Source organism: Rhodnius prolixus, unplaced genomic scaffold (assembly GCF_049639745.1).
Source record: "Rhodnius prolixus isolate KJV_2025 unplaced genomic scaffold, Rpr scaffold_3, whole genome shotgun sequence".
Taxonomy (NCBI): domain Eukaryota; kingdom Metazoa; phylum Arthropoda; class Insecta; order Hemiptera; family Reduviidae; genus Rhodnius; species Rhodnius prolixus.
The window spans coordinates 42,570,585-42,594,265 of NW_027411603.1; the positions used below are offsets into that span (position 1 = coordinate 42,570,585).

The 23,681-nt window shown below is 32.2% G+C and overlaps 1 protein-coding gene across 21 annotated transcripts in view; it reads right to left on the reverse strand.

The window, feature by feature from the left end:
• The window catches only part of raw (NDT-like domain-containing protein raw), a 63,251-nt gene that overhangs the window by 15,421 nt on the left and 24,149 nt on the right, over positions 1 to 23,681 (reverse strand). For 8 of the 21 annotated variants that reach the window (XM_074125409.1, XM_074125416.1, XM_074125396.1 and 5 more), the window contains exons 4-6: positions 14,789 to 15,022; positions 5,939 to 6,067; positions 2,016 to 2,128 (exon numbers count right to left, since the gene is read on the reverse strand). In XM_074125409.1, coding sequence (XP_073981510.1) covers positions 2,016 to 2,128; positions 5,939 to 6,067; positions 14,789 to 14,859 — 313 coding nt within the window. In that variant the 5' untranslated portion in view covers positions 14,860 to 15,022. Of the gene's footprint in view, positions 1 to 2,015; positions 2,129 to 5,938; positions 6,068 to 8,335; positions 8,482 to 12,735; positions 13,061 to 14,788; positions 15,023 to 15,977; positions 16,411 to 16,553; positions 16,897 to 16,962; positions 17,082 to 17,387; positions 17,779 to 23,681 lie in introns of those variants that run through there. The other 13 variants (XM_074125414.1, XM_074125404.1, XM_074125417.1 and 10 more) reach the window with 11 other exon arrangements.

The window sequence follows — 23,681 nt, forward strand, 5'->3', positions numbered from 1 at the left end:
CCAAGGACTTCACTTCCTGAAGAACAGTGTTAAATACTTCTTCCCACAGTCAAGAATCTCCGCAGAAGAATAAATTCGAATCAAACGAGTTTTTCTAAGAGGATCCCTCTTCATGCAGACCGACAATACTTTGCCTTTCAAAGTTTGTTAACTAATTGTAGTTAAACGTAGTCTTCTCGCAACGAATTCTTTCAATTCTTGGCATTAAAGACATAAAACGGGAGTTTAACGCTCTATATTCTTATAAAAGTCTATACTAAGAACAATTATTTTATTGAGTAGAACCTTTATTTTCACTGCTCCTCTTTTTTACTTTAAACCTTAAAAACAATTAATGTTTTTATTACCAGTATGTCCTCTTTGTACCATTAAATTATTCCTTAATTGAAATAATATTCTCTCTTTAATGGAAATCATATTCTACTCAAAAATTAATGTAAGTAAACTGTAAACCTTTTTTTTACTTCTTCTGGATAGAGGCAATATTTTTTTGTGCTCGAGAATATATTTTGATCACTTTAAATTTGCAAATATTGCTTGAAGAAATATCTTACAATAGCTTTTTAGGTACACTTACATTTATACAGGGTGAACCAGTAAGCATTGTCCATAGGCCTACTGTGTACAGTACATCTAAAGTGGAGTTCAATGACGTATTGGACAACTTCATATTTTCCACCGTTCTTGAGTGACGTCACTTTAAATTTTTTTTTCCAAAATCATTACTTTTTTCCAATAAAAATGTTATTACTCAGAAAGTTTTAGTCCGAATTCGATTCTGATAACACGGTTAGAAAGACAGATAAATTTTCTAAAAATTGATACCATTTTGAAGCATAAGTTATTCTCCAAACAGCCTCAGTCTTCCTCCTGGATACTGGAAAAATAAAAGTAATCGAATTTTTTAAGAAAACTCATTAGGCCCTTATGTGATCATTATCAGACCTAGGTGCTGGCACTTTTTATAAAAGTTTCCTTGTTTAATGGGCTTTCTAACGGTATATCATTTTCCAGGATTCCTTTTATCTTCATACGAGAAATTACGTTTGTTTTGCAAGAAAACGTGTTCACGAGCACTCAACAGTGTTAGTTATCAAGTTGTTTAATTCATTGAAAACTCTTTAAGATGGGCCAGTAATCAATTTTTACAGTAGATTGTCTTAAAATAAGAAAGTCTAAGGTCACAAATGGCACTAAAAAAAAAAAAATTCTGGTCCATCTCTTTGAAATATTTAAGAAAATGTTATGAAATATTTTAAACATTTATAATATTTATAATCAAAAATTCATATGTACTTACTCCAAATTACAATTTCACACACAACTACACTGTTGAAAAAGAAAAGAATTTGTATAAACCTTAAACTTTGTGCTAAGTGACTAAGCGCTATTTGTGACCTTAGACTTTCTTATTTTAAGACAATCTACTGTAAAAATTGATTACTGGCCCATCTTAAAGAGTTTTCAATGAATTAAACAACTTGATAACTAACACTGTTGAGTTCTCGTGAACACGTTTTCTTGCAAAACAAACGTAATTTCTCATACGAAGATACAAGGAATCCTGGAAAATGATATACCGTTTGAAATCCTATTAGGCCAGGAAACTTTTATAAAAAGTGCCAGCACCTAGGTCTGATAATGATCACATAAGGGCCTAATGAGTTTTCTTAAAAAATTCGATTACTTTTATTTTTCCAGCATTCGGAGGAAGATTGAGGCTGTTTGGGAGAATAACTTATGCTTCAAAATGGTATCAATTTTTAGAAAATTTATCTGTCTTTCTAACCGTGTTATCAGAATCGAATTCGGACTAAAACTTTCTGAGTAATAACATTTTTATTGGAAAAAAGTAATGATTTTGGAAAAAAAATTTAAAGTGACGTCACTCAAGAACGGTGGAAAATATGAAGTTGTCCAATACGTCATTGAACTCCACTTTAGATGTACTACACACAGTAGGCCTATGGACAATACTTACTGGTTCACCCTGTATATAGTTTTACAGAAATTACCTTGGGTCTGGGCAGGATATAGATGCATCTCACTAAGTAAAGATGGTACATTTTCTGAAGGAATGTTTTTGTCTAGAGAGCCTACCCTTCTGATCCATGCTGTCCATACATCCCTGAAAACACAAAAAAAATAACCAATTAAACTTAGTTAACAATATTTTACAAAAAATTTTAATTAAATAAATAGTTGAAGATTCTTTTAACAGTTATTAAGATCAATCTGCCTATTAAGAAGTTGAGTGATCGTGCCAGTTTTTTGATACCCAGTTTTCATTAAATATACTCGTTTTTAGGTTCATTGAGCTAGGAGAAATGGTTTTTAATGTGTGTATATGCTATATATTCTGGCACTATCTTAACATTAAAGATTACGTTTAACGATTTAGTCCACTCATTGCATTCATGAAGTTTTATAACTATTATTTCAAACAGTTTTTCAGGGCAATTCAATTAAGAGCACTCTTTTGAGAGAAAGGTTTGTGTATGCTTCTATCTAAGGCGCCATCGAAGTGAAATATACTTTATTACAATTATACTTTACAAATATACTTTATTACATATACTTTGTTTACAATTAATGAGACATAAATGTAATTTGTCTTTGTATTGTTTTTCAAGAAAAAATTGATTTTAGGGCAGTTCTAGGGAAAAGTATTTATACAAACTGTATAATATTAGTTAGAATTATATATGCATATTTCTTAAAGTCACATTTTGAAGGAAATGTATGAGTTAGAACCTTGAAAATTGTAGTTAGAGAAGCTGAGTGAGTGAACAAGGTCTTTTTGGTTTGAATAATTTGCGATATAAATCACAAAAAAGTTATAACTTAAATATTTTAATTCTCTCTTTTATTTTAATTTATTTAAGTCAACAACTGAGTCATTGACTCGTCATGGACTACACTACAAGGTCCAGAAAGTGTTCATTGAGTTTCAAGACAACAGCGTCCTCCACTTCACAATTATGTTAACTGTAGAGGTCTTTTAAGAAAAGAAAATATGAGATTTCTAGCACGCAAATGCAAAGCGCACCAGGCTGACAGCTGACCTAAGCCCAGTATATAATAATGATGTTTTATTTTTAATACAAGGCGAGTCCACATCTGAGGTCATTAGTACCCAGATGTCGTTCTAGTCTAGTACCGTTCTCCGAAAAATGTTCTTCCGTTCAAGACAATACTACCCTATAGCGGCAACTCCTAGGAAGTACAACCATCTGGATTCGAACCCAGAACTTCCTGGTTCTATCTTCGGTTAGACTTACTAGTAAGAAAAAAGAAATCAATGTAAAATTTTGTAAACAAAATCGTTGGAGCCATTTTAATGAAAATCACGCCAAACAGAAATAGAAACAATTCTGCAAAGACGCATTTACCGCTTGATGGATTTCGGCTGTACCAAGATACTAAGTTCGGGCGCCTAGCATTTTTTATTTTTATTTTATTTTAATCGCTGCATTTATTTAATCTTGCGACCAGTAAAAATGTTGCCCAAACACCTCAGGTACCAAATGAATAGAAGGAAGATTAAATTTGTTATCTAAATAAGGAACGTTAACTAACATTAAATTTATCAAATGAGCATCAAAAAGACATAAAATTTATATGTTCACATAAAAACAAAAAATTAACGTTAAATAAAAATTGGTTGGAGAAAAAACCAATACAATAAAGAGAATAGTTTAAATGTTTTAATTACCAATAGAAAACAAGATTTTTAAATGACAAATGATTTAATGAAATCAAGTATACATTAAATAATTAAGAGATCATATTAAATTGTTGGCGATTTACTAAGTTTTTAACTCTTCTGTCAGAGAAGCGAGCCGTTAAAAAAAAAATAATCAGGTCAAGGGCGTAAAATACTTTTACTTGTAATTTCATTGAATAAAATAGAAGAATATGTTCACCTCCAATGATCGAAGGTAAAGTAATTCATTTCCGGAAGAATGGTTATGGAAACCATTATGTGAATTATAAAATATCAAATGTAACAAAAAGACTTCCAAGTCCTATTTAGGTATAAGAAAAATGAAGAAGTACGTAAATTGAACTTTGTACCAATTTTTGTTAGCAGGCAGGTCTCTTATCACGCAACTGTTCATATCAGTTGTTTTCATTTTGATTGTGGTGTGAAAATTTATTTTATTTTCTTTTGAAAATTAATGAAATTAATAAAGAATTTTTTTTTTTTTGGTGAGCAACTCGTCCTACTTTATTAAAAGAGGCCATAATGCTGTGAAGCTCACACTTATCTTGTGTCCAAATGGCTTAATGAATTTAAAAGAAGTTGCGGTTTTCGTTCAACAGATGTTTTCATTTGAAAATATCTGATGTGAACCCCTTAAAAGGACCTAACAGGAATCTAACTTACAATTCTTTTCAAAAACTTAATTTAAAAAAAAATAATAATAACAGACTTGTTTATGCTTTTAGCATTTTGGGGAAAATGAGTCCAAAGGTCAGCCTACGCACAGCGACACTTTCACAAAGATTCTTCTTAAAAATAAATTTGGAAAATTTAAAAGTCCGGATTTAGTAAGTAGTAATAATACTTCCCCATAAATAGCATTAAATAAACAAGAGGCCATTACCATATGTCACAGAGAGAATAGTGGATATTTCAATGACGATCTAGAAAATGAAACTAGAAATACTAATTCTTTGTAACAATCACAGCCAATGGAATAAATCAGAATACACTTTAAATGGTTTTGTTATTTCTAGCGATGATAACATCACTTATCTATGTAGTATTGTTCGAGCTATTAGATGAAATAGATCCAATTAAAACGTTCAAAAGCGGCTCTGAATTTTTATAAACAATATTTACCTTCCATGAAAATTAGCTTATATAAATGTATTTATATATTGGTCTTTTATAAAGACGAGACAATGGATTGAATTTAATAAAGGAATGAATGTTTCGTTTCTCAATTGAACGTCAATAATATGTTATATTTTTATTGATTAATCAACAATGAAGTATGGAACGAGACTGATTAACTAGATTACTTTCTAATTACCTTATTCTTAGCTATAAATAAAATTTCACAAAAGGATACAAAGCCACTGATAATCTCTTCAAAGCCATTCTTAAGCTCTTTCAAACACTTGTTGAAAACAAGAAAAAAATCAACTTGTCATCGGCTGGATTTAAAAGAAAATTATCTAACAAGAAGACGGCACAGTGCAGGGAAATCGAATCAGTTTAATTCTATACCAAATTTAACAAACGTGTCATTTAACCTTTCAAATTTAACTGTACCTCTAACAATGAATGGTAGTATTTTATCTGGCAATCGCCCGCTTGTTTTTTTTAATTTTTACTGGATGCAGATTTAAATACCAATGTAGCCATCCTTTCTCGACATAAGAGACAAGGTAACTATGGACTATGGCGTGTGACACAACTAGGTGAATATTTAAAATGAACTACCAAGTCATAGCATGCATAAATTTTTATTTCTTGTGGCATAAACAGTCACAGCATCACAGGTCAAAGATGACATAGAGCCTAACTAAAGTGCGGTTGCTGGTCAACAAGATAGTTGCCAGTGCATAGAGTGTTTTCAATGGAACAGCAAAAATTCCCCTTCGAAGTAATAAAAGTGGATTGTGTGTCAAAGCGAATCTCACTTCTTGAAGACTATAATCAAACATGATGGTACCAATAACACTGAAGCACTCAAATTCCAGATGTCTAAAAAAAAAAAAAAAAGCAGGAGGAGTCCGTTTATTTGAAAATGGATCTTGACTGAAAAAATTGAAAATATTATGGAATTAACGACTAAAACTTCAGAGCTCTACAAAGCGTTATCTTACGGAGCCAAACACCGGAATCAAAACTTCTCAGAGTAATCTGAAAAGCTTCTTATTATGTGAACAATCATACAATCCAATAAGATCACCAATTCTCTACCTGTCTGCGAATCGGATGCACGTGTAACGCCACTTGAAGAGAGTATTCCGCAATCCATGCCACAAGTTTCTGACATTTCTGCACATTATCTTAATCCATCCTCTCTCCAGCTTACTCTGAATTTTACTCCTACAAAAGGAGAGAGTGTTGTGGTCAAAAGCGTGGCTTTGCAAGTAGGGAGATCCCCAGTTCGGATCCCGTGTATGACTACTTTTTATTTGTTAGAAAAAAATTGTTTATAGTTAAGTATAAGCTTGCGTCCTCTGACTACGACAATACGTTAACTTTTTGTAACAATTTAAACAGCTTACATTGATGGAAATATGGTATTTGTTAATATCAGCTACACATTTTTTCTGGCAAGGTTTGATATTTCTTGTATAGCCTACATGTGAATAAAGTCATGAATAATGCCACTTACCCTATGAATGCAATGGTTTTAGATGGTAATTATAATAAGAGATTCAAGTAAGAATATGTTTTTTATTCATTGTTTAAAGTGAGAGTTTTTGAAAGGAGAACTTTCCCGTGGCAGTATCCTTCATTTTGTGCCCGTCAATCGATTTTTGGCTTTTCCTTACGAACAGAGAATATCAAGGTTAAATCTCACGATGTACATTTGCTATTTGCCTTAGTGCAAACAAATGTAATAAACAATTAAATTATAAATAAATGAAGGTATAAAGGAAACAGAATAAAAAAACAAAAATATTAAGTAGCAAATCTTATCAGTTGAAAAGCATTGAATCACTTGAACAGCTGTCAGATAGGCGCTGGTTATGTTTAAAACCTCTTGTTAGCCACCGAACTGATTGCATTCCATTTATAAGGTGAGCAAAAAATAAATAAACCAATGGCACTCAATTTGAACATATGTCAACATGAAACTAGCAGAAGATAAATACTTGAATCTCAGAAAAAAAAAGAAGCCCTTTTATCTTAAATAATTTGTCTTTTACAGAATTAATTTATCGTCTCCACATTCTAAACTAACTTATTTATCCTACCATAATTAAATCAAAACTTTTGGATACATTCCTAAATATTTCTTTTTTTAAGCGTAAGAAGTAAAATCTGATGAAAATGAGACTTTATCTCTTAATGCAACTGTTTTCACAGATATTTTGTTTTTATTATTATTTCAAGCTGTGCATGCTAACAAACCGTTTAAATGACTTAAGAAATTAGAGATGATTTAGAACTATTAACTGATATCAGTAAATCAATGAAAATATTCGAATAAAAAAGCAGCGCTAAAACAGAAAATACAAAATTAAATGTCAAAGTTACGACAAATATGTGAGTAGGGATTATCTAATTGGATTTGTAACTGGGAATCCCAGCACTTAGATTTTATCATCCTAGGAGCTTCTTACAGCTCACTGTACGCAATTGGCAATTTACTGGAAAAGCTCTGGACGTCAATAACATCAGATTTGGACGCGCCCTAATTCTATATTATTATTATTAAGTCTGTATCTAGGTAGTCATGAAAAGTTTTTAGCTCCAAAAATATTGTAAAAACAAATTTCTTTGTTTCTATGGCAGGCTGATTTCGTCGAATACTTTCTGTCGAATTGCAGCATCTAGACCAAATGTCAAGTTTCAATACTGTGATTGAGTTAACTCATACCGAGTGACATGCAGATATAATTCTAGAAACCTTTACCCATTAAACGAATCTAAATACATTATTCCCTTTGTAAGCTCAAGCTCAATCTCACCCGCCTTATGGTACTCCAAATTGCTGCTAAATACCCTTAAATTCTTTCAATAAATCCGATTTCTTGCACAATAATGAATGTCACCATTATTAATGCAATTTTTATAGGAAAAAAAAAAAATTTTTGTACAAAATTTACGGGCATTGTAAAATGGAATTTAGGTCCTACTACGTGCATAATCAATACAATGTAAAAATCCACTAGTTAAATAAAAAATTTAATTTTCATCACGCGCATTGCTCAAAAAATCAGATTATTCAAGGTGCATTAATAATTCGCAGAATAATTTTCTTAAAATTTTATACATCTATTTTCTTCTTAAGTGACTCTTAAAGATTTTATTTTAAAGAGTTTTGCGATAACATTAGTTTCATTAATAGTTTTCAATTAATGAAATTTTTTATGGGCAAGGTAACATATGGACTGACAGTATACTACTATATCATCATCGCGCTGAAGAATATTTGACGCATAATTGAAATAAGTTTACATAAAGTTCCTGAAAACTGCTTTTATCGATGGGCGAAAAACAAGAATGCATTTTAACAAAGAAACCGAGTGGTAAATTTTAAAGATCGCAACAAAGTATCAATCTTTAAAATAATAAGATGTAATTCAATTTAATATTTCCCTTTAATAAATTGAAGATAAAACAAAATATTTGTAATAATACCTGGATCGTCCTGTAGTCCTAATCGTCATCTTATCCAATGAAAAAAAATACGCAATTTAACTTAACTTCTCGGGGAAAGTAAATCATCAAATAAATATTAGATCACACAAAAGAGCACAAATATAACTGACTTGGCTGAAATATTTACACCAACTGATATGGCTCCTGATATGTGATAGATATGATATTTATCAATATAATAGGAATCATACAAACGTAATATAAGAATGGTGTTTATTTTTTCATTTTTTTTTTATTTGAGGCGCGTCAATATATGAGATCATTGAGGTTTTTTACTGTGAACTGCCAGGGAGTTCTTTTTATTTTCAACTTTAAGGCGCATATCTATGGACGAGCAGCTGGAATGGAACCTGGGATATCACACGTGGGAAACCAGGTGTACTAATTCCTTCCCAGATGGTGTTTACAATTTGCAAATATTGATAAAATTCAGTTCAATTATTTTCTCATCCACAATTTTTTGCCCCCCGTTTTCTGTAGAGTAAGCGAGAATACTTCACAACTAATAAAAAGAAAAATAAAGTAATACCTATTTTTATTTTTTAGGCGGTGCTTTATGTCTAATTACCTACCTAATTAGGTGTCGTAGACGGATGCGATTAGTACTTTACTAATAAATTCTCATATTACAAACGTTAAATTAAAACCGTGAATCGAACCCAGTACTACAATACATCTCACCTCTAATCTGCTCGGATACTGTGGTGCCTACTTTATATCTAAGAGAAACAACACGAGAAAATTAGCTTTTGAAGTAGTGCCATTTATGATTATAATTATTTGAATAACCTAAAATAGCGTTACAGTTAACACCATCTTTTTTTTGTTTTTTTGAACATTTCCGAAGCAATAACAGTTTAATTTATATGATGCTTTGTTAACAACAGAACGTTGCATGTTAAATTGAAATGTTTACACATCATATATTTCTACGTACTGCAACATATATGACGAACTTTAATAATTCAGTATCCATTCAATTATATGTTGGTAAATTGTGCATCATCGCATGCATAAGTAATTGTTTGTCGACTGATATGAACTTGATACTCACAAGGACTAGGATATACGCACTTGCTTAACATAAAATTTTGAAACAAATTTTCTCAGAAAGGAGGAAGGCGGAAAACAGTAGATTCCGCGGAAGTGGTAACAATTTCGAAAAATATAAAATATACAAATTTGCAAGTTAATTCAAATGATTTTCTTAAGTAACCGTAATTTTAACCATTCCTGATAGTTAAGAGGACCACAACCTATATTAGAAGTCCTTAGAGTAAGCTTCATATTTTGTGAACAATCATACAATCTAATGAGATCACCAATTCTCTACCGGTCTTCGAATCAAATTCACGTGCAACGCCACTTGAAGAGAGTATTCCGCAATCCATGCCACAAGTTTCTGACATTTCTGCACATTATCTTGAATCAATCCTCTCTCCAGCTTACTCCGAACTATCTCCAGTTCAAATCCCGAGTATAGCTACTTTTTATTTGTTAGAAAAAAATATTTATTGTAAAGTAAGTGCTTCCGCCCTCCGTCCACGACGGGGTAATTGTTAGTTGGACGTTCAGCCCCGCCAGAAGAAGCGATTACTTTACTTTTACTGATAAAAGTGCCCCCCCCCCCGACAAACACATCATAATCCATTCCCCCATTCGGGATACCCTTAAAATTGGCACTTCTGGTAAGAACATAAAATTAAAACTGTAATTTTTATGTGAAATCTCGATATTTTATTGAGACTATCTCAAAATCTTTGCTGCTAAGGAGCCCAGCAATTAATTCTTCACCTGTGTGCTCTCTTTTTTGCTCAAATAATTCCAAACTTTTTTCTCTTTAAAACACAATAGATCGCTTCGAAACGCCTAACCTCTCTCTTATCTTCGAAAGAAAACAAAATGCTGGAAGTTACCGCAGCGAACGTCCTAGCCTTGGAGTTTTAGAATTTTCGCTCTGCAATATCACCGGTAAAAATAAAGTTGTAAATAATTTCTTAAGTACATTCTAACATATACGCTCGCTCTACCTCGACAATACTTCAATCCACAAAGAATTTTACTTATCGGAGTACTCAATTTTGGCGCCTAAAATATTGAAGCTACTCTCGCATAACAACTAGATAATATCTATTTTCAGATATATTACTTATTTCTTAATAATGATATGGCCTAAAATTATTTAATGAGTAATGTATTGATAATTGTTTTTTTTTTTGGAGAAAAATACTTCTGAAATAATTATTTATCTCCGCCAGAAAAATACGAATGTAAAGATTTAATGAGATAAAAGATTTCTACTATTTCTTGTTTTGTGCAAGCACAATGACACATCAAGCACGTACTCCAATATCGCTCGCTCTTAACACGTAATTATACTTGTGCGCGTGTATGCGTTTGTGAGTGAGAGAGCGGGAAAGTACGGTATTGACTATTTTCCCGCTTATTTTGTATTGATAAAATAACCTTTTTTTTGTGTGTGTACAACCAAGAATGAAGACTCAAATTACCCTAATTTTCACCATAATTTTTTCATTGTTGGGGCGCCCTGCTTCAACACTTTCTTGGGAAATTTCCTCGGTTTCATCCTTAAGGCCTGTAACATCTTCCCAACACGGAGCAGCGTCCCCTACTATGATAACTGGCTTCAGTAGAGATAGTCAAATGATTAGATTTAGCTCTGTCCCATACATACAGTTATCTCTGTTAATTGTGACCTAAAAGCTTGAAACAAGCTTCATTAATGACTCGATCACGCACCCCCAAATCACAGAATTAACTGTTTTGGGTCGTCACCCAGAATAACATGTATGAGTCGTAAACGATAGAAAAGATAGAAATGGTACAGGAAAGCTAATTGTTTGTTAAGATTATGATTGCTTTAGACGGGGGGTCCCACCAGAAAGGGGAAGGAACGCAGGCAATCCAAATGCCCATTGTTCCCCGCCCGCCGCACACCTCATGAGAGATACCGGGGCTTTAGAACAACAAATCCGGCTAAAGTTTGCCAGATGCTAATATAATAAACTGATAAAGTAGTAACAGGACACTAGGGAGCATGGCGACTCAATCGTCCAGTGCACTGGGATAAACTGGTAAAGATTACCAGATGCCACAATTTCCGGTAGGGAAACATTTAACCTCTCGAAGACGAGGAATCCTAGTTTCAGAATAAACTGGACACACCTCAACAAAGTGCCGCACAGTCTCATCGGATTCACCATAGCCAGCAAAATTTGGCGACTGGGTAAGGCCGCATTTGAAAAGATGGTACGCTAAATTCGCATGTCCACTCAACACCTGAACCAACTGGCGGATCCGGGACCTGCTAAAACCAACCATATCCCTTTTTTGACAGGCCATGGATTTCCTTAGCCTGGCGGCAGTCAGCTCGGAATCTCCACCGTTTCCGATGTTCTTTCAAAATCCACTGCTCCACCACTGTTCTACAACGTCGATGGGATACAGGGACAATGGGCTGAGGAGTGATTGTTATCAACGCAGCTCCTTCCTTTGCTGTTTCATCAGCAAGTTCGTTACCCGGAATCCCATAATTGGTACATTAATAGTACATAGTACGTTAATAGTACATTAAATCCGAAACAGAATAGCTAAATGGTTGTTAATGGAACTAAACAGATACAGAACAGCTAATACCACTAGGGAAGAGGGTTAGCTATATGGTTAGCGTACTGGATACCACGCGGAGATGCTGGGTTCGAATCCAGCTGCTGGCCTTTAGATTTTCTCTTCCTAAGAACTTCTTTACAGTTCACTGTCCGGCGATGGAGCTCCGAGCGCCAATAACCTCAGATGTTGACGCCCCTTAACTCGTGAAATAAAATAAAAAAAACAGCTAATTGGTTGTTGATAGGTCTAAATCGGAAACGGAACAGATAATTGGCCTAAATCAGAGAGAGAATGACTAATTGTTTCTTGATAAGTGTTAATCAGAAAGAAAATAACTAGTTAGGTGTTAATACGTCTAAATCGGAATGAGAATGGCAAATTGGTTCGTTGATAGGTCAGAAATCAATATCAGTAAAGCTAATTAATTGGTTGTTTGGCTTCTGGACGCACCATCTTGATAACGTTTATTACGATATTCTGAATATAGGCAACACATGCAGTCGATGACCTAATCAAGAAAACAAACTTGTCTGTATCTTTTAGCTTTTCTGATAACTTAAAAGGTATCCAGGAATTGATTTTCTAAACTGCTAAATATGGCGATAGACTACCTTAAAGAAGTTCATTGTTATTTTCATTCTTTGTTGCAGTACGGAGGTGGTCATATTGCAAGGGGTTTACTCCAGATGGAAATATGAACATTAGACTTCAAAAGAAAATGATTTCTTAAATAGTAAAAACTAACTTACGATTGATTAGATAGTTTTGGGTGACTATCAATGAGACTACTTCCTTTGTTAGCTCCTTCTTATTGACGAGGGCCTGACTTGGAACTCTTCCATGAGAATACTACGAAACTACGAACGACCCACAAGAACTACTTCGCACGGAACCTATGCTAAAAGTAGGGCACCTTTCCTTGTAAGTAGTTACAAGATAGATGATTCAAAGTCGCATGTAACACGTGAAAGCTACAACATAACGAATACCAACTGGCTAACACACTCAGCTCCTTTGTGAAGAGGGGGCGAACAGTCAAGAGTTCGATTGCAGCGGAGTCACGAACGGTGTTGACCCATTGTCGTGAGTAAGAGTGGGGGCAATCTACAGTTAGTAGCGGAGCTAGTTAGCAATGGCTAGAACTAAACTTCGATAATGTTTAAGCTTGAATTGGTCAAAGTAACTAAACGATGGGTGACCAGTAGATTCGTAAATAAAATTATGACTCAAATCATTGATCGATTCTTGAGACTAACCAACAACTCAATGGCATTTACGTCAGTAATTCAACTTAAATCTGGTGTAAAACAATAGCCTTAATAATTTTATCAAATTTACTGCGGTAATTTAATTGTTTTCCTCTCCCTTACACAGGAAGGAGGGAGTATTGCTACAATTTAAATTCTTCTACATCGAGTTTCCATCATAAAACACCTTCTGAGGTGCTCTATAAAAATTTTTACACTGAGGTCTAAAAAGATTACAAAGGCAAAACTGACAACGAGACAAAAAAAAATAAATAAACAGATATTAAGTGTTGAACATCAGCTGTGAGAGGAACCTAGTATAAATATAGAGTGTAAATTTAGGACATCTAAATATGCAAACAAGATCTCATGTAAACTTTAGGTGCAAAGCTAAAGGGTAATCTCCAAAATATATATTAAACCGTTACTACCAATTTTAATGCATTTATATTTAATGCATTAATGATCCAAAAATTAAATGATATATATATATTAAGATTTTTAATGTGATCAAGATTAATGTGTATATTTTTCCACAGTGAGAAAACTAATAATATTTCATATGAAAGGAATAAAATTATGGTTAATTCAGAGGCTTTAGATCGCAGGATCACCACAAATTCGCGTCCAGCTGGCTACCCTTAGATTTGGTCTTTTTATAAGCCACTACAGCTCAAGTCCTTGTAATAAGCAATGCAATTCATAGCTTTCGGATGCTGTCCAGAGATCGGTTGTACACTGAGAATTTTTGTACGCCAATAACCTTAAATTTTGACAATAATTTAGCCAAAGAATATTAATAATGAGCTATAGAACCTTTAGATTTAGATAAATTCTTCCGAGAAATTAGCAAAATATTGAGTTCCTGAGCTCAATGAAGTAGTATTTTAAAAAGAGGTTCCCTTAAGAAAAATTAGAAAAACTTTTTGTCTCACGGCCTCTAAATATTTAAAAAGAAAATGAAGCAAGCGCACTGTTCATGATTTTTAAACAGAAGAAAAGATATTTTGCCCTCCTAACCCCCAGCAAGGAGGCATCTTCAAAAAAAAACGGCTAGACTTCGAGGGCTTTTTAGCTGGAAACGATGTCCAGGTGATCCAAAAACCAGTTAAATGAACTGAATAATGGACAATATTGAAAAGTGCCAGGTGTGTCTGCAAGCATTCAGCGATGACTTTATTCTAGCTCCTGAAAAGTATGTCAGCCACAGAGCCACTAAAATAATTAATACAGTATTGCTGAAAAAAAAAAAAAAAGAATCTTTAAATTTGACATAGCACCTAAGCCTTCACCCTCATCATTGTGTAGGAGCTGTATTCGATAACACCGTTTAAGAAAACTATAAAATTATTACCAAAAATCCTCTTTCCTGGAGCAAGTATCCCCGTAAGGTAGACAGATACTAACACAAAATGGATAAATATTCAAAGTAAGTGATTAAATGTCAAGATGGTTTATATCACATTGTACATGAATTTAAAATACAAACTATATCGATTTATCGATGTTAGTACAAAACAATGAAGTAAATCATAAAACAAAACAAACTCTATACCTTGCAATATTGGTGTATCTTCTATTTCTGGGATAATTCCTGGGATAGAGGTGCCTTCCTCTTAAAGACATTTCACTTATAATGCCATCATTCAAAAAGACCGTTTGGATTTTGGAGAATTTTTTTTTTATTTTTTTGTTGTTTCGTTTTCCTCTTTATATTCTTCCAAAATCAGAAATCTACCGCGTTTTTTTTATACTTGCCCGCCAAAATCATACTGCCGCGTATAGCTCCCTGGAAAAGGAATAATTCTATTAAAATAAAACAAAACAAAATGTATTAGTAATAAATAATTACTTAGTATGGAACTGGGTGTGTAAGTAGAAATCTGTAAAAGGTGAGTAAGAAATAATAGTATTAGTTATTTTTTTCTCTATTAATCGCTATTTCTAAAAAAAAAAGTTGAATGGTTCGATTAGAATGATCGATAGTATATTTAAGTGAACAATAACAATGAAGTCATGATTTATCTTCTCTTTTTTTTCCATTTATTAATGAACACAAAGTGAAAGTAAAAACAACAAACGAACGTTCCAATCCAAAAGAGGGGGAGTGAAAAAGAGAGGGTGTCCAGAATATCAAGTTCGAAAACAGAATTAAAAATGACATCATAATGGTTGAAGTACGTAATAGCCGCGTAATACCCTTTTAGATACGGATATATACATGTATACATACAAACATACACAAATGGTTCTTTTTTTGAGTAATTTTTTTTTTTTTACCACAAAATAATGATGGGAACCCTTCTTTTAATGCTATTTATTCCCCTTCTTTAACAAGTTTGTTATCTTTTTAACTAGCTTTTATTATTTTATTGTGGTTGTATTTTTTTTTTACAGTAAAATCTAACAGAAAAGCAAAAAAATATTGTTTAAAGTTCTTACAATGAACTGGCATAATTAAGTAATAGTATTATTAAATGACTTTATATATTACACTTTTTCTCAGCCCTCTCGAAAAATAAAGTTTTGGATTGTGTAGATTTACAACTAGTGTGTATTCAGTCGAAATCCATATATTGAGAATTTCCTGCGTGAATTAAAGGTTTTTTATTGTTTGTTAAGTTACGTTGCATGTTTGTTCGTGTTTAGAAGAATTTGCAAACAAATTTGTTTTAGTTTAGTTACATATATCACAAAGAGACTTAAATAAAATATGGTTTTGGTTATAAATGAGCAAAACCCACCATGCCATTTTTTTATTGATTTTATTTTTCACGTTTTTTTGTTTGTTTCCTATTATTCACGAAAACGTATACAATTACTTTTCTAATTAGCATTTAGCATTAATTAGAATGAAATTTATCAAATTATTAGTGAACTTCCTTAAAGTGGCCTCATATTTAAAGTAAAATTTCCTAAATTCATATAAAATAACAAATACATGTCTATCACTTTTGGTGCTTTTTACAGCTCACTGTCCGGTAATCTCTAAGAAGAGAGACCTCTCTTGGAGGCGGGCAGTGCACTGCAAAAAGCTTCCAAAACTCAGATGTTGTCATGCTGTAAAGTTTTTTTAAAAATAATTTTTTAAAAGGTTTTTGTGTACTTAATTTGCCAAATTTCTTTCCCAAGTATTATTATCAATTTATATAATATTGAAAGGCTACTAAAATTTGGTAAATATTGGGAAGTTAAGAAGAAAAAGTTTGTTATTCACTAAGTATGGAGTAATGACAAAATCACGTTGATTTTTTAAAATTGTAAAAATAATTTACTAAAGAAAGAAATGGAAATAACAGAAAAGAATGAACGAAATTTACCTTCCTAATGATAATGTCATAATGTCAACATTTGAAAGACAGATTTTTTTTTTCTTTTCTATTATTAAGAAGTGAAAAAAAAATGATAAAACGCAAAAAAAAAATTAGCACTATTTTAAAATAAATAAAAAATAGAGTAATGGTTATAATAGAAATAAAGAAATCCCACGTAATCAACTAAGAAGCTTTAGTAAAACATTAAAGACGTAAAATCGTAGATTACAATTATACTCGACATCACAGCACACACTACTAGCGGGCCCACCACAGAGAAACTGCTCGGAGTTAACTGAAACAGGAGGTTTAGTTTGGTCTGTATATGTGTACCAATGTTGCCAACTTTATCCCCCCATATAACCGGCACACATATATACAAACAAACAAAAAACACAGACTGACACACAATCACCTTTTATTCATATATACTAATACGAACGCTCAAATAGACCATATATACTGTTGAAACTATAGAAACTGACACAAACACACGAGATGAAGATTGTTTTAAGATATTTTATGTACGAAGGAGGGGAGAGAATTGTATGTGTATGTGTGAGTATATAAGGGGAGAGAGAAAGAAAGAGAGAGAGAGAGAGAGAGAAATTCAAACCCTGACACACACACACACGCGCAACACAAAAGTAAATTTGTAGTATTTTTAACACACGCAAAACATGTAAACAGTACGAAGTCCGTCAAAATTCAGTTAGATTAACCTCTCTTATCATCAAAAAAATAGTTATTGTCTCTTATTATATATAGAACAAGTTGAAATTTAATTAATTTTCTTAAATTAATCAAATAATTAATAATAATTAAACAAAATTTACTAACCAATCGTTTGATATGTTCAATATAAAAGCGAGCATTAAATAGCATGGTTATTTTTATGAAACAAATCGTAAGAGAGTGGAGAACACCCGGTAGATCCGATTGATTTCAGATTACAGATACATAAAAAGCAACTCTTAACTCCAACAAAAACTTTTTATAATAGAACACACTAAATATATATTTAAATAAAACTAGAAAAGATCACACCAACCAAAAAGCAAAAGAATAAAGAGAGAGACCCAAACGAACCAAGTCAACGTCCTGGATTGGATCACCAGGAGGAGAATGACGAAAAGAGAGATGAGTATTTTTTTATTTTTTTTATTTTACATGTGGGTAGTTAAGAAAACTAGGAGGAGAGAGGGGGAACCTCCTCCACCTGCCCCTGCTGCTCCATCGCTAACTGTTGGAAATAGACACAGGCTAAACCCAGAGCTGATGTCATACTCACAGGTGCTACATCAAGGTATCCACCAATAATTCTTTTCCATTTTAACTTTCAATACGTTAATAAACAAATATTATTTATTGCACCTAAAATTTACAATACCTCCGTTTAATAATAATTATATCATTAAAAATAATTTAAATTAAAATAAATTAAGGCCAAGAAAGAAGTAACAATTAAATAAATCAAAATAACCACTTTAGAAGATCAATTTTTGGTCTTCCTTTTGTTTCACGTAAAAGAATATAAAGCGATTCTGTCAAATTTCAAAGAAAACCAAAGGCTGAACGTCTATAATAGTTAAGTCTCCGTAGAAGTCCTACAATAAGGCAACTTTTTGCATTCTATTTTATCGATAATGGCTAATGGATCATAATTAGCTAAAATGGATTTCTATGGACTTCTTTGCCATAGTTTTCTAGATTCTCTTTATCCAGTTTGAAGGCGGCCTATAAAAAAAACAACACCTTACATAATATCTATAACAAAACTTTGTTTAAATAGAACTGTACAAAATATATATACACAAAAATCTAAAGGCAACACATTAATAATTAATAAAAATTAATAACATTTCTGTCTATAGAGATTGCAAAGTAAGTGCAAGGAGGTATGTAGATAAATAAATACTATCCTGAAATAAAGTAAAAACCGAACAATAATTAGGTAGGATAAGATAGAAAGAGAAAAAACAGGTAGCAATTTGCAAGCATTAAGAAATAATAGTTTACAATGTGGATACCATCAAGGGAGGATTGAATGTTCCAAATAGGAGAGTTCCGCGATCTATTCGTATCGGACTTGCCAAGCCGCACGAGTATAGCGAATCAAACGAAAACGGTACAGTAGTAATCCATTATTTCATTTCTAGATATTTATTACCTTAAATCTCCATTTAGTCGATGTTCTACCAGCAGTGGAAACCACCCAAACAAAAGTGAGGCAGGTTATAATTATAGAGACAAGAGGTTTCATTATACAGACTTACCATCAGTGTGGGAAGTTCCAATATAAGAAGATTTTTTCTAATCGTTCAGTTTCAGTATTTCAAATAATCACTCTTAAAACCATCTTATTCGGCACTAAAGGTGTAATATGAGTAGCCTTTAAGAAGGAACTTGGACATGCTGGTATCAGCGATAACGGAATTTGGCCGACAAATTCACCAAAAGTGGGGACAACCATCCCGATAAGTGGTACTTTAATTGAACATTGAGCGTTTAGGCTTTGGATAATGTACGACAAACACGAGGTTCTAATGCCTAGTCAGTATAAGAGACCCTCAACTACAGCAGAAAACAGTTAAAAGTCACCCGAATGGCCTGGTTTACATGGTGCGTTTAGGTGTAAAAAAACTTCTTCATAGTTAATCCTGAACCCTGAAGCAGACTTATAACCTAGAAAGAGAAGGAAACGCCTTCTTATTTCTAAACACAAACACTAGGATACGGTATGAACTTTGACTCAGATGAGATTATGGAGGGAAAAAGGACTAGAGGATAATATCCTGAACCTTGTAAAGAGGGTTTATCTTCTCGACGTTCAGGAGGAGTCAAGTTAGTTTCTAAGGATGCAGTTACTTTTCGAGTGTTTTGGGTGTTTCATACTCGTATAATGGCTAATGTTGGAAGACCATAATTTAGTAATACATTGCTTTTTTTAAATCGCAGAATATAGGGTTATATTTTAATTGTTGGCGATTAAAAGAATGCGTTATTAGTTCGTCTTCGGATTCTTAGACCAAAACATTATTTTATTATATAGCCTTTATTTATTAAAATAAAAATATAAATAAAATAAATTTCTGGGTGACAAAAACATTATCTTGTGCAATTGTTAGTTAGAAAATGCGAATTCATTTTCTTCCCTTCCATGAAACAACCCAATGTGATTGACGAATGCAAGGTTTACTTATTGTTTTTTTACATCAACAAAACTTTGCGAGATAGTGCACACAGATATCGTGAGCACAGTAAAGTATTTTGGAAAATTTCCAAAAGAATATTTAAACGTATAATTATTCCCCTCTTCCTAAAATCAAGCAATTAAAAAACACATTTTGTATTTTAGCAAATTATTTTCCAACTTGAAATCAAATTTTCACATAGATAAATCAATAATCTAAATAAAAATGCATTCATGATTTTGCGCATATGTTATGCACTGATTAAAAACTCTTAACTTGCATCAAAACAGGATAAAAAAGAAATAATAAGTTATAGGAATAGTAAACCCATGAATAAACCACTGTTGGTAGAAAAAGTAAGGTACAAGAAAACGATATTGAGCAACGATTTGACCAGAGTTCCCAAAATTTGGGCACCTGTTTTGACTGTGACAGGCAGCTCACTTTACCTAAAATGTCAAACAATTAAGGGTGTGATATAAAAAAAACAATTCATTTACCTTTTTAAAGCCTCATATTTACTTTATTTTTTGCTTTACTCACAAAACTTATCATCAATCAAGCTATAAAGACAGCTGACAGATGCGTGAATTTCTGCCAATAAGTAAACAAAATTAATTGCAATAGAAAAAAAAAGCAAATGTGATGTGAACCTAACTAGCTTTGATATATTTTGGGCAACCATTTTGCTTAACTTTTTCCCATCTAGATAAATAATATCTAACTTCGCTGATAAATAAATAATCTAGTTACGAATTAAATATATCAGGAAACTTTTAAAATCAATGGTAGTTCTTTTAACTTTATTTTTTACTTGATATATATTCTCGACCCACGCACGAACAACACTGTTTGGTAAATGGAATAATGCTGAATAATTGTCTGACTGAATATTTGTAAGAGAATCTGACGGTGATTATGTAACGGCCATAGTCTCTCTCGCGGAGAACTTGCGCTTATATTATTTAAATTAACACTGATATCACAAGGCGAGCTCTACATAATTTATATATATAACACCATCTGGTTTTTATAGTTAATATGAGATTAGATTTAAAATCCGTCACATGTAGACAAAATAAATTAAATATATTCTTTCACATATAATTCATATTAATAAATAGACAAGAATAATAAGGAAGTAACCAAATTGAGTCAAAGTAGGCACGCAATCACAAACTGAAGGAAATCGTCTTCTCTATTCCAGTATAAGAAAGTAACTCTAGTACAAGAAATGATATATTGTGAACACGTTCAAGATTAATGCGTTTCAAAAAAAAAAAGAAGAAATCTTGGAAGTTAAAAACAAATCTACTTAAGAGTCGAACAATTTTAAAGGAATATTAGTTACTTTCAATATTAAGAATTTTGGAAGAATTTGCTCTAATAACTAATTTTGACTTTCAGAAATTTGTGTACATCTTCCAGAGTTGAGTACATCTGAGTGAATAATTGTTCTAAGTCAAGGGGACTTCAACCTGAGTTCCGCGAAACCCTAGGGTTTTCTGGAACGTTGACCGGAGCTCCGCAAGTGATCACTATTTGCTCAGCCAAAACGCACGTAAAATGGAAATTATCTATAACAAGAAATTTATCATGTAGTGGACTGTCTTATTAAAAACTTTAGATTAATTTAATATTTAAGTAAAAATTACAATATTAATATAAATTGGATATAAAAGGCAGTTGATTGTAAAAAATAAATATAAATAAATAATTTATGGATGAAATAAAATTTCAGTAAAAGCCATGTGCTTCAAATACACCAATCGAGACGCAATATTATTATAAAATTTAAAAAATACTATAATTATTCATAAAATGTATTCTAGAAAATAAATCAAATAAAACCTGATTCGCTACCTTATTATACAATTGTCTTATTAAGATGTTTGTATTAAAATTAAATAAAGATATAAGAGAATAATTTTGCGAATTTGAGTAGAAAAAAGCTTTGATAAACTATTTTATCCGCCACTTTCAAGAAAGACCATGAGCTCCAAAGGTTCCTAAAAGTGTAAAAGGTTGAAGACTCCTGTCCTAATAGTAATTTATTCATTATTTATTTGTTTTAAGGGCTTACCTATGATATATAAATTAGAATATCGAGAAAATATAATACTAAAAGGGCAAACCTGAAAAACTGAAAACGATTGCGATACTTCCTTTTACGTATAACAAGAGAAAGTAATAAATTCAAAGCAGTGCGGACAAAGCAAACGCAATAAAATGCGTCATCATCCGCGGCGACTGTCATGTTTTTATAATTTATTACATTTTGTTTTGTTTAATAGTTTTGTCCGCGGTAGAAATGAAAAGGGAACATTTCCACAAAATAAGGACAATAAGAATTATGTGGTGTGGTAACGCCCACTATACGAGCTACTAACAGAAATTCAACTGATTAACAGCACAATAAGTAAACAACCCATAATTACACATTAGTATCCAACTTCATAGCTCTTTCTTTTTCAAACTATTACTATTATTTTTTTAATTTTATTTATTTAAATATGATGAAGTCTCAGAATTTGGGAACAAACACAACTAACGGTGGTCACTGCTGTTGGCAAAAATATTATGATTTTGGGAATGCAAATTCTTCAACGTAAGGCATAATTATTTCATGAGGATTTATAGCCAGTATTAGCCAGCATTTCTTTTTGAACTTCCGCTATAATTTCGCAATCAACATTACTTGAGAGTTGGACAGTACGAGATTAATTCAAAATCGTTATTTTCTCTAGCATTTTCGTTAGACTTGCGATTTTTTTCAAAAACAAATTGATTAATTAGGTAAAAGTAGAGAATTTGAATTTGATTTCATTTTCAAAGTTTCTATTTGTTTCATTTAAGAGCTTGCAATAAATCAAGAATACAGTTTTTTAAAATAATCTATTTTTTATTTTTAAGAGATATTCTTCGTTTGTTTATTTTAACAAATGCATGCAGCTCGAATTTCGAGTTTGCAGAAAATCTGAGAATATTCGCCAAAAAGTATACTTACTGGAGTAGAGAAAGTAAGAGTCTGATCAGTTATTTTACAAACAGAAATTGCAAATGATCACGGATCTATCTCAAATGTTATGATGCCATGAAAATATAATCATGAGATGCATTTAAAAAAACAAAAAAATAAATTGATTTAAACCAAAAAAGTAAAAAAAAAAATAAAAGACGAAAATGGAAAATGTCAAGGTAATTTACAGATCTGACGAAATAAATGCTTTTTTTCCCCCCCCTACAATCAACCCAGAACTACGTAATTTTTTGCTCAATACTTCTCTGAGAAGGGATATACAATATTTATATATAATTGCAGTACGCCAATAATGAAGATTTTTAAAAGATTAGATCAGTCTTCTTGTTTAGCGAAATGGAGTCATGCAATGAATGAATCAAACTATAATGATAGCTCTAAAAGATAAGCGTTTGAAAAGGGGATCGATCATGTTAATGTTCTCTCTGTCATACACAGGTAATCCAGGAAGAAACCGCGACTAAATAAACTTTCTGTAGCATGTATGAATCAAATCTCTGAAGATGGCCGCAAAATTCGAATCTGTAATTAAAAGAGAATTTGGTAGCTGCAAAAGCGCTAAACACAGTGGAAAAGAGATGGAAAACCTAACCCGAAACTGAGGAATGAATAAATGATTTATGCTCGAGAATCAAAACTCGTAACAATATGGCAATATTTCTTTAACTAGCAACACAAAATGATTAAAAAAAATAAACCTACTTCGACATTGTTCTGGTCTAAACCTTTAATCGAATGCTAACCTTAGCTAATTCCTACCCCTAAACCTATTAGCAGCGGTTTATTGATTGATTTACAACGCAAAAACAGGTTGTTTACTTAAAACGGATGACAACTAGCTACTAGCATAGCTATCAGCGTGATAAAGTCACACAAACAGCATAAAAACTGTGTGAACAA